Source organism: Panthera leo, chromosome A2 (assembly GCF_018350215.1).
Source record: "Panthera leo isolate Ple1 chromosome A2, P.leo_Ple1_pat1.1, whole genome shotgun sequence".
Classification (NCBI taxonomy): domain Eukaryota; kingdom Metazoa; phylum Chordata; class Mammalia; order Carnivora; family Felidae; genus Panthera; species Panthera leo.
The window spans coordinates 12,892,379-12,904,183 of NC_056680.1; the positions used below are offsets into that span (position 1 = coordinate 12,892,379).

Consider the following 11,805-nt stretch of genomic DNA (forward strand, 5'->3'; position numbering starts at 1 on the left):
CTTAAGCTCCACCAGGCATCTAATTCAGTAAGCTCGAAACTCGGGACTCAATCCTGATTCCTCTTTTTCCTCATACTCCTTGGCCCATCCATTAGAAAGGATCAGGTTAAAAATTAAAAAAAAAAGAAGAAGAAGAAGAAGAAGACACACTTGGAAAGCTTTCATACTGAACACCATGATGAAGCGACGCTGAAAAACATCCATCCTGAAGTCAGATCTATATTGCAAACTTAACAGTGGGGCTATTTGAGGCTAACCTATCCAAAGAACCATTTGCTTCCTTGAATTTTAAGTAGATCTTTTAAAAAGCAATATAATGGGGCGCCTGGGTGGCTCAGTCGGTTGAGCATCCGACTTCACCTCAGGTCATGATCTCACGGTCTGTGAGTTCAAGCCCCGTGTCAGGCTCTGTGCTGACAGCTCAGAGCCTGGAGCCTGCTTCTGATTCTGTGTCTCCCTCTCTCTCTGACCTTCCCCCGTTCATGCTCTGTCTCTCTCTGTCTCAAAAATAAATAAACATTTTTAAAAAATAAAAATATGGGGCGCCTGGGTGGCGCAGTCGGTTAAGCGTCCGACTTCAGCCAGGTCACGATCTCGCGGTCCGTGAGTTCGAGCCCCGCGTCGGGCTCTGGGCTGATGGCTCAGAGCCCGGAGCCTGTTTCCGATTCTGTGTCTCCCTCTCTCTATGCCCCTCCCCCGTTCATGCTCTGTCTCTCTCTGTCCCAAAAATAAATAAAAAACGTTGAAAAAAAAATTAAAAACAAAATAAAAATAAAAAATGCGATATGCGAGAAAGAAGGAAGGAAGGAAGGAAGGAAGGAAGGAAGGAAGGAAGGAAGGAAGGAAGGATCGATCAGGAGCCTTGCCTCCAAGACAGACCCTAAACCCACCAAACCCAGCCAGCACTAGATTTCTCTAACCCACTAAACGTGGCTCCTGGCTGGCCTCCCTACTCCCACCCCATCCCTCCACAATCCCTTTACGTGGTAGCCAAAGTGATCTTTTAAAAACATACCCCAGGCCTCTCCCCTACTCAAGCCCTTCAGAGGATCTGCTAAGGGGTGTGGCCCTTCCCTTCCTCGTCTCATCTCCAGTCTGGCCTGGGTGGTCAGTCTCCAGTCCCACATGCCTGCCTTCTGCTCTCTCAAAATAAAGAAATACGCTTTTTAGAAAGATTTATGACTTTGTTTTCTTCTAAGGGTTTTTCGTTTCAGCCCTTAACATTTAGGCCTTTGATCCATTTTTTTTTTTTAATTTTTTTTTTCTTAACGTTTATTTATTATTGAGAGACACAGAGAGAGATAGAGCATGAGCACGGGAGGGGCAGAGAAAGGAGGAGACACAGAATCCGAAGTAGGCTCCAGGCTCTGAGCTGTCAGCACAGAGCCTCATGCGGGGCTCGAACTCACAAACCGCGAGATCATGACCTGAGCCGAAGTCGGACGCTCAACCGACTGAGCCACTCAGGCGCCCCCGATCCATTTTTTTTTAAAGTGATCTCTACACCCAACGTGGGGCTCAAACCTACAACCCCGAGATCAAGAGTTCCATGCTCTATTGACTGAGCCAGCCAAGAGCCCCGATCCATTTTAATTTGTATATCGTGTGAGGTGGGGGATCTGTGTTTGTTTTCCAGTGCAGATGTAACGAATTACCACAAACTTACTGGCTTAAAATGATAACACCAATTTACCATCTTCTAGTTCTGAAGGTCAGAAGTCAGAAATGGAGCTCACTTGACTAAAATCAAGGCATTGGCCTGTGGCTGCCTTTCCTCGAGCGGTTGAAAGATCCCACTTGCGTGCCTTTCCTAGCTTTTAGATGCCACCCACATTTCTTGGTTCATTGCCCCTTCTTCCATCTTCTAAGCCAGCAACAGTGGGTTGAGTCTTTCTCATGCTGTCATTCCTCTGGTTCTCCCTCATCCGCTCCCTTCTTCCATTTACAAGGACCCTGGTGATTACATGGGGCCCATCCAGGCTATCTATTTTAAGGACAGCTGATTTGCAACTTAATTCCATCTGCAACCACTATTTCCCCTTGCCAAGTAACCTAACGTTATTCACCAGGTTCTGGGGATCATGGTGTAGACACCTTTGCCAGGAGCGGTGGGGTGGGGGTGGGGGTGTCCTACTGTTCTGCCATTATAGGATCTAACTTCATTCTTTTGCATGTGACTATCCAGTTGTGCCATTTGTTGAAAAGACCATTCTTTGCCCATTGAATGATCCCTGGCACCCTTGTTTGTAAAGATCCACTGACCATGGATGTACGGGTTTATATCTGCGTTGCCAGGTTCTAATACATTGATAGCTCTCTCCTTATGCCAATACCACAAGGTCTGGATCACTGCAGCTCTGCAAGCAAGTTTGGAATCAGGGTATGTGAGTCCTCCAACTTTGCTTTTCTTTCCACATTATTGTGGCTACTTGGGGCCTCCTACGATTCCATACGCATTTTAGGATCAGCTTATCAATTTCTACCCAAAAAAAGAAGTCTGCAGTTTGATAGCAACTGCGTTGAATCTGTAGACCAATTTGGGGAGTACTGACATCGTAACGCTATTAAATCTTCCAGTCCATGAACAGAAGATGTCTTCCCATTTACTTAGATCATCTTTAAATCATTTTTTTGTGAAGTATTGTAGTTTTCAGTGCACAAGTTTTGCGATTCTTTCATTAAGTTCATTACTAAGTATCTTATTCTTTTTGGTGCTTTTGTAAATAGACTGTTTTCTTAACTTGTTACTGATTTTAAAGACGCACTACCCATGCAAGTCTCATGGCACTTACCACAGGCTCCTGAATTCTCTGACCCGGATAAGTGGCCCAGCTGGCCAGGCCCACCAGGTCTCCTGCTTCCAGGCTTCCCTGCCCATGCTATTCCCTGGAATACCCTTTCTCATCAGCCAAGACCCATTTGCCCCATTTTAGGAGCTCCTCCAGCCAAGAGCCAGGGTAGAGGCCTCTCAGGGTCCTCAGGCACACAAATCGCCAGGGAGCATTTTCAGAAGCAATTCAACAAGTATGTTTCCAGCCCCAATTCTGCAACAAGCATAGTTCAGGGGGCTTTCGGGACACGAGTGAATAAAACGCACCCTGACCTCATGTTGTTTGTAATTTAATGAAAGAGGAAGACAACAACGAGCAACGAGATCAGTATGTTAGAAGGTTCAGGAACTTCCAAGTCCACCAAAATGCACCCTCCTTCAGGAAATCTCCCATCTCCTCCTTCCATTCCACCCCCACGCCACTCTCTTGGGGACCCCAGATGTGGGGTCCTCTCTCCGACCCCGCCCTGACACCGCGAGGCTGAGATCAACCGCACCGGTTCCGCCTGCCCCGGCCCAGCAAAGAGCTCAGGCACAGCGTGCAAAGAATCAACGAGCCCCTTCGGATCGACCGCCGGGACGAGCCGCGACTTCACTCGCGGGACTGCGCATGTGCCGTAGGCGGCCGCCCGGAGGTACTGACAGCGGTGCGGCCGGGCCAGCCTTCGCGCAGGCGCGCTGGCGGCTGCCCGGGGCGCTTCCGCCTCCCCGCCGCCGCCGTCGCCATGGCCGCGCCGGCCCCGGGCCTCATCTCGGTCTTCTCGAGTCCGCAGGAGCTGGGCGCGTCGCTAGCGCAACTGGTGGCGCAGCGGGCGGCGTGCTGCCTGGCGGGGGCCCGCGCCCGCTTCGCGCTCGGCCTGTCGGGCGGCAGCCTCGTCTCGATGCTGGCCCGTGAGCTGCCCGCCGCCGCCGCCCCCGCCGGCCCCGCCAGCCTCGCGCGCTGGACCGTAGGCTTCTGCGACGAGCGCCTCGTGCCCTTCGAGCACGCCGAGAGCACGTACGGTCTCTATCGGGTGAGAACTACGGGGGCCGCCGGGGGTCATGCCGCCGAGAGGACCGCGCCCACCGCCTGAACCTGACTACGGGGGCCGCCGGGGGTCATTTCAAGAAGGCCGCGCCCACCTCCTGAACCCAGCTGTGGGGGTCACGGAGGGTCACACTGTCCCCTCTGCCACTGTCTGGGAGGGGTCTGCTGCGTGCCCTAAACTCCCACCTCCACTGCCACCCGAGTGGGCCCGTGGGGACCTTGAGGTCCTATAATGCTTTATCCTGTGGCCCGGCAAAGGCGTGGAGGTGAAACAGAGTGGCCCATGCCAGGGACTTAGAGAAATTCAGGCGCCACAGCCTGGCAACTTGCAAGGGCAGAGGTAGGGAAGGGCCAGGCAGGAGGTATCTGGTGTGAAGCTTGGGCTTCGGTTTTGTCATCTCCAGTCTGGACGTGTTCGTGATCTACCTCGAGCTACCTCGAGCTTTCGGTGCTGATCACCTGCAGGGGTGGTTATTCTTCGCTTGTGGCCTCAGATCCTATAGAATCCGGGAAACCGAGGCTTGGAGGGGGTCGTGGCCTGCCCTGGGGTTCCCCAGCTGCATCTGAGTTCTCTCCTCCTGCCCTAGACGTGGATAACGCGCCCAGGGAGGTGTGGAAGGGGCGGGCGTGGCCAGAAGCTTCTGGTCCCTCAGGTCCTGGGTGTGTTTCCCCCTCTTTAGGTAGAAGTTGGAGCTGATGATTTTCTGTTGTCGTTGTTTTGTCACAAGAAGGAAGGCTTACTGATTACCAAACATTTTAGCCACATCAGCTCATGAAATTGCACGATAACCTATGAGGTGGGGGCTGTTAGTTCCTCCATTTCATAGGTGGAGAAACCGGAACGAGAAGAGGAGGAGAGCTTATGTGCCAGACTAGTAGGGAAGCCAGAGTTTGAAGGGACGCCCCAGATAGCACTTGGGACACGTCTCAGGGGCGGGGGCCTCCCTGTGGGTCTTTTTCAAGAGTTTAATTAAAAAGTGGGCTCATGTTTCTTCATTTTAGTTTGCATACATTTGAAGAACTTTACTTTTGTTTTTTTAAGTGTGTTTATTTAGTTTGAGAAGGGGGAGGAGGGACAGAGAGAGAGGGGGAGAGGGAGAGTCCCCAGCGGGGCTGGATCTCACGAACCTTGAGATCGTGACCTGAGCCGAAACCAAGAGCAGGACGCTCAACCAACTGAGCCACCCAGGCGCCCCAGAACTTTTACTCTTTTTAAATTAGGAAAACTGTGCTTGCTCTAGTAACAAAATTCTAACAAAATGGTAAAAGTGTTGCGGGGATGTTCCTTGTATGTCTCTGTATCCAACGCTGGGGACACGATGGGACGCTGGGCCATTCTCTCATGGGGCTCCTAGTGGGGCATCGGGCACTAACAGGGCAGGAAATGAGGGGAAGCCCCGCAGAGTATTCACGTAGTGCAGTGTGGACAAAAGATAATTGTGTGAGATGATAGAAAGAGCCCAGGGATGACCTTTCAGCCAGGATGGTGGGGGCTGGGGGAGCTTTGAGGGGTGATGTTTGAACTGAGGCCTGGAGGTATGAGGACCTGGCCATGGGCAGAGCTGGGGCAGAGGTTATGGCCAAGGCCTACGCTTTGCCACAGGAGCAAATGTGGGGCCAGGATTTACTCCTTCTGGGGGAGTCACGTGAATTCCCTGGGGCTGCTGTTAACAAAGGACCACAAATTGGGTGGCTTAAAACAAGGATTTATTTTCTCTGCCCCGGAGAAACCTGAAATCCAGGTGTTGGCGAGGCCACGCTCCCTCCGGACGCTCAAGGGGAGGACCCTTCCTCGCTTCTTCCGTCCTCTGGGGGCTCCGGGTGTCCCCTGGCCTCCAGTCTCTCACCAGTCATTGGGTGTAGGGCCCACACCAATCTACTATGAAGTCAGCTAATCACATCTGCAAAGACCTGCTTCCAGATAAGGTCACATTCTGAGGTTCTGGGTGGGCATGAATTGGGGGGGGGGGCACTGGTCAACCCAGTATAGGGATGCAGAGGCTCTTCTGTCCTCAAGGACGGATCTCGCATACCCTGGGGCTCTGTCGGTGTGAGTGTTCCGTGCACCCTGCGTGCTCCGTGGGTCTTCTGCTGCTGAGGCCAGGGCTTTGTCTCCGCTGGAAGGATTTGCAGGCGCTGCCTTCGGGGGGAATGGTGCCTCGGTGCCTGCAGAATGTCAAGAGAGAAACAGTCTGATCAACCAGCAGTTCTGCTTCCGGGAACCTGTCTGCCTGACCCTCCACCCCTGAGCTCCCTGGAAGGAGCCCAGCAGGAGGGGGAGGGAATGGCTGTGAGCCCGTAGGGGAAGGGCAGCTAAGGAGACGATCGTGGGACGGAAATAGGGCCCTGATATTCCCCACTGGCTTGCTTAGTATAATCCCCGAGCGTGTGTATAGATGGGGACCTTGGACAAACAAAGCAGAGCGGTCTTTCCGAGAACAGATCTGACCGTGTCCCTTCTTAGCTGACACACCCTCCTTGGCTCCCCATTACCCTCAGTATATCGCTCTTACTCTTCAGGACTGTGTGTCTGGCCTGTTTTCTCTAAAATTATTTTTTTTCTAATTTTCTAAATGTTTATTTATTTTTGAGAGAGAGACACACACAAGTGCGAGTGGAGGAGGGACAGAGAGAGGGAGACACAGAATCCGAAACAGGCTCCAGGCTCCAAGCTGTCAGCACAGGGCCCTGCGCAGGGCTCGAACCCACGAACCGTGAGATCATGACCTGAGCCGAAGTCGACGCTTAACCGACTGAGTCACCCAGGCGCCCCTGGCCTGTTTACTCTATGTCCCTGTCACTTTCCCCCTCTACTACTATATTTTTGCTGCTTCCTGCTTTTCCTTTGTGACTCAGCTTGGCGCTGCGTCCATGGGCTAGATCCTGTGTGAAGGGAGGCACCAAGGTGGGAGGCACCAAGGTGGGGGTCGCCAGGGTCCATCCCAGAGCAGATCAAAGGCCCTGAGGTTCACCTGGGGAGACGAGGGAACAGGCCAGAGCCCTCCACCTGGCAGGAGGCCCGACTCCGGCCACTTCCACAGAAATTAAACCCATCTTGCAGAGGCCAGGGTGCGTGCTATCACAGGGGGACAAGGTCAGCTGGGCATCATGGAGGGCAGAGAGGGGCTGGGTTTTATCCTGAGGTCCAAGGGACCCTGGGGACTTGGAAACAGGGCTGTGATGTGGCCACACAGGTGCAGGCTGGGGCCAGGAGGCCCCCAATCATGCTGGCCTTGAAGGACTCCTGGCGGAAACGCCCCCGGGATCCCGACTCACCCAGGAGGTGGGTGTATGACAGTCCTGTCCTGGAGGCATCTTCACCTGGAGAATCCAGGTGGTCACGCGTGCAAACCTTGTGCCTCTGGGAACCATGTGTGGCTGTTGGTGACTTTGTCCCTCCCTCTGCTGCAGACCCACTTGCTCTCCAGGCTGCCCATTCCCGACAGCCAGGTGATCACCATTAACCCCCAGCTTCCTGTGGAGGAGGCGGCCGAGGACTATGCCAAGAAGCTGAGACAGGTGAGTCCCATGGTGTGGCCCCAGGGAGGCCTGGTCCATGCGGTGGTGATGGAGCAGGCCTGTGGGTGGCACTGTATGATTATCACCAGCAAAAACTAGCACCCCCCCCCCCCCGCCCCGCCCCGGGGGTGGTTGCAAATACGGCCCCACCCTGGACAGATGACTTTCAGGACCACCCCCGCTCCCCCTTCCCGGGGGTCCACAGCCCCACCGTTGGGTCCCTGAAGGTAGCCCATCCTCTGACACTCTGGGAGCAGGTCTGGGACAGTTGTGTCCCCAGGCTTTTGGCCAGTCACACGGGTGAAATGTGGAGCCTCACAGAGGCCCTTTCATGCAGGTGAGGCTGCCTGTTGCTCCCTGTGTTACAACCACTGTCTCTTTGTGTCCTTTGAGCCCCACCCCGCCCCCAACCTCTCAGGACTGTCTTTTCCCCACCCAGGCCTTCCAAGGGGACGCCATTCCGGTTTTTGACCTGCTGATTCTCGGAGTGGGTCCTGACGGCCACACCTGCTCACTCTTCCCAGACCACCCCCTCCTGCAGGTGAGCACATCCACATGGGCCTCTGCCGACTAGAACTTCCGGACGGAGGACCAGTTTTGGGGGACCGGGAGGTGCCCACAGCAGGGTTTGAGTCAGCCTCTGCCAACTAGCAAGCCTTAGCCAACTCTGGAGCCTTGGTTTACCCATCTTAAAATGGGGATTTAAATCAAGCACCACAAGATTAATGGTGGGGGCGGGGTGATGGACTGATGGACAGATCATGCCTGGTGTATGTGAGTGCTCGAGAAATTGAAGTGACATTCCACCCCGGGGCCTCCCTCCCCCAGGAGCGGGAGAAGATCGTGGCCCCTATCAGCGACTCCCCAAAGCCACCACCAGAGCGTGTGACCCTCACGCTTCCTGTGCTAAATGCAGCCCGAACTGTCATTTTTGTGGCAACCGGAGAAGGCAAGGCAGCTGTTCTGAAGGTAATGGCTGAGGGCCCCATTCCCAGGAAGGTCATGGCATGTGGGCCCAGGGATGGAATATGGCCCCAGACATTATTGTGCTAGAAGCACCAGGCCCCAAGGGACTTGAGTAATTCTTGGTTTGAAGGGGAGATGGCCACTATAATTACAGGCTACTTAGGAATAAATAATTATGAAATGAAGTGAAATTGATGAGATGAGGCCAAAGCTGCACTCAGAGGTAAATTTGTAGCTTTAAGGTGTACTTTCAAAAATTATTAAATAAGGGGACGACTCTTGATCTTGGCGTTGGAAGTTCAAGCCCCACATTGGGTGTAGAGATTTCTTAAAAATATAATTTTTTAAAAAAATTATTAAATAAAAAAACAGTTAAACAAATTGAGTGCTTTACTCTAGACTTAGGAAAAAGAACAATAACAAAAATCCAAGAAAAGTCAGTGGAAGGAATAAGTGACATTGAAGTCAGAAATTAATGAGTTGGTTGATATTCTTTTTTTATATGTTTATTTATTTTTGAGAGAGCATAAGCAGGGGAGAGGCAGAGAGAGGAAAACAGGGGAGAGGCAGAGAGAGGAGGACAGAGGATCTGAAGTGGGCTCTGTGTTGACAGCAGTGAGCCTGATGTGAGGGTTGATTCACGATCCATGAGATCATGACCTGAGTCGAAGGCGGACACTCAATCAACTAAGCCATCCAGGCAGCCCTGGATTGGTTAATATTCTTAAAAGCTTAATGGTAATAGATCCCAAAGTTAGATCCCTGGCAAAACTAATCAGGGAGGGAAATTATGCAGGAGGAGTAACTAAAAAAGGAGGAATAAGAAAAAAAAGTTTACTTAATATTTTAGGAAAATATAAAACAAATAAGATATTAGAAGTAAACTAAAAAGGGGCACCTGGGTGGCTCAGTTGGTTAAGCGTCCGACTTCAGCTCAGGTCATGATCTCGCGGTTCATGAGTTCGAGCCCCGCGTCGAGCTCTGTGCTGACAGCTCAGAACCTGGAGCCTGCTTCCGATTCTGTGTCTCCCCCTCTCTCTGCCCCTCCCCTGCTCATGCTCTGTGTCTCTCTGTCTCTCAATAATAAATAAGCGTTAAAAAAATTTTTTTAATAAAAAAAAAGAAGTAAACTAAATAATAAAAAATCTATTTTAATTGCCATCAGTGGAAAAGTCCAATTATGGAAGAAACAGGAAATATTTTTTTACTTTTACTTTTTTTTTTTTTTTTTAAATATTTACTTTTGAGGGGCACCTGAGTGGCTCAGCTGGTCAAGCAATGGATTTCGGCTCAGGTCATGATCTCACGGTTCGTGGATTTGAGCCCCGCGTCGGGCTCTGTGCTGACAGCTCAAAGCCTGGAGCCTGCTTCAGATTCTATGTTTCCCACTCTCTCTGCCCCTCCTCCCTCCCTCCCTCTCTCTCTCTCTCTCTCTCTCTCTCTCTCTCTCAAAAATAAATAAAACATTGAAAAAATTTTTTAAATAAATGTTTATTTTCGAGAGAGAATGTGCACACACACACACACGCAGGGGAGGAGCAGAGAGAGAGGGGACAGGATCTGAAGCGGGCTCTGCACAGACAGCAGAGAGCCTGATCTGGGGCTCGAACTTGTAAACTGAGATCATGACCTGAGCCGAAGTCAGACACTCAACCCACTGAGCCACCCAGGCACCCCAGAAATATATATTTTTTTAAATTAATAAGTAATAATTATTCCTCCCAAACTGTTAAGCCCAGATGTCCTCACAGGAGTGGCTTGGGTTGGGATTAAGGGTTCAGACTGTAAAGAATCCAACAGGCCAGCATCCCTGCCTGTGACGTCCAGCATGGCCTTGGGCAGCCACTTAAGCCCTCAGGCCTCAACTTTCCCATCTGCAAGGTGGGTCGGGGAAGGCCCTTCCGTGTTGTCCTCCTGAGGATCAGTGCAGCGGTTTTAGCTCAGAGTAGGCTCACGTGAGACTGCCCAAGCCTCAGGCTTTCCCTGACTGTAAAATTGGGGTGGAAAATGAGGCGACCTCACAGGGCGATGGTCAGAGGAAATGACAGAGGGCATGGGGGCAGGCCTGGCCATCAGAAAGCAGTATTTATAATTCCCACCGATCGTGAGGTCACATCAGGGGATCAGCACACCACAGCCCACGGGACCACATCCTGCCGCTTGTGACAGCCGAGCTGAGTAGTTGTGACAGAGACAGGGTACGACCTGCAGAGCCGAAAGAGTGACTCTGATCTGTGCCGGAAAGGTGTGTGCCGACCCCAGGATTACACAGTCCCCTGCTGATCGTTTAAAGCCAGGACAGCCGGAAGAGTGACATCACATTCTGAGAGTAGGAGAGTCTTGTCCGTGGGGGGCCCTGGGAGCTCCGAGGGGTGCTGGGGGTGCGGGTCGGGGGCCTCACGATCCTGCCTTTTTTATGCAGCGCATTTTGGAGGCCAAGGAGGAGAACCCCCTCCCTGCCGCCCTGGTCCAGCCCCACACGGGGAAACTTTGCTGGTTCCTGGACGAGGCCGCGGCGCGACTCCTGACTGTGCCCTTTGAGAAGCATTCCACTTTGTAGCTGGCCCCGAGGGACACCGCAGCTGGGACCACAGACGGCCCCCCGTGGGCCGGGACCTTCCTGGGCTGGGCCCCACTGCCCCCGCCGCCGCTCCAGGCTTCATTTTCGAAAAGCCACGTGGTGCCGCCAGAAGCCCCCGGGGTCCAGCCACCGGCCCGGCCCGGGGGCCCTCAGCCCACCGGCCGTGGCTCTGGGTGACCAGATATTAAAGGGAGCGTGTGCTTGAAGTCTGCACTGTCTCGTGGTCCTTGGTGGGCAGCGGGATCAGGGATGCCCAGGCTGTGCGTGTGACCTAAAGCTCTCGTCCCAGAGGGTGGAGGGCAGGGATGGGCACCCTGGGCTGCCAGAGCAAAGTGCCACAGAATGTGTGGTCCCCCAGAGCAGGAGGTCAGAAGTCTGAAATCGGGGTGTCGGTAGGGTTGGATCCTTCTGGAGGTTCTGAGGGAGAATCTGTCCCATGCCTTTCTTCTGGGTTTTGGTGGCTGCTGGCACTCCTTGGCTGTCCTTGGCTTCTAGACACATCGCTCCATGTCTGCCTCTGTTGTCATGTGTCCCCCCTGTGTGTCTGTGTCCTCTCCTGTTCTCGTTGGGACACAGGTCATTGGCTATAGGACAACCCTAAATCCAGGATGAATTCTCAAGATCCTTAGGAATTACACCTGCAAATAAGGTCACATTCTGAGGTTCTAGGGGTTAAGGGATGGACATACCCTGTGTGTGTGTGTGTTAAAAACCAAGTAACAGGGGCTCCTGGGTGGCTCAGTGGGTTAAGCATCTGACTTCAGCTCAGGTCAGGGTTTCACAGTTTGTGAGTTTGAGCCCCATGTTGGGCTTTGTGCTGACAGCTCAGAGCCTGGAGCCTGCTTCGGATACGGTGTCTGTCTGTCTTCCTTCCTTCCTTCC

The 11,805-nt window shown here is 52.8% G+C and overlaps 1 protein-coding gene across 1 annotated transcript; it reads left to right on the forward strand.

Annotated features, from left to right (window-relative positions):
- Nucleotides 1–3,513: 3,513 nt before the first annotated feature.
- On the forward strand, nucleotides 3,514–11,129 carry PGLS (6-phosphogluconolactonase). Its single transcript, XM_042928861.1, has 5 exons — nucleotides 3,514–3,843; nucleotides 7,269–7,376; nucleotides 7,816–7,917; nucleotides 8,205–8,345; nucleotides 10,765–11,129. The coding sequence occupies exons 1-5, from the start codon at nucleotides 3,556–3,558 to the stop codon at nucleotides 10,900–10,902; spliced, it is 777 nt and encodes a 258-aa protein (XP_042784795.1). The 5' UTR covers nucleotides 3,514–3,555; the 3' UTR covers nucleotides 10,903–11,129.
- Nucleotides 11,130–11,805: the final 676 nt, after the last annotated feature.

What these genes read in the sequence shown, in the direction of transcription:
- PGLS (XM_042928861.1), top strand. Translation starts at nt 3,556, where the DNA reads ATGGCCGCGCCGGCCCCGGGCCTCATCTCGGTCTTCTCGAGTCCGCAG. An exon ending in ATGCCAAGAAGCTGAGACAG is followed by an intron (nt 7,377 to 7,815) that starts GTGAGTCCCATG and finishes TTCCCCACCCAG; the next exon opens with GCCTTCCAAGGGGACGCCAT. An exon ending in CAGACCACCCCCTCCTGCAG is followed by an intron (nt 7,918 to 8,204) that starts GTGAGCACATCC and finishes TCCCTCCCCCAG; the next exon opens with GAGCGGGAGAAGATCGTGGC.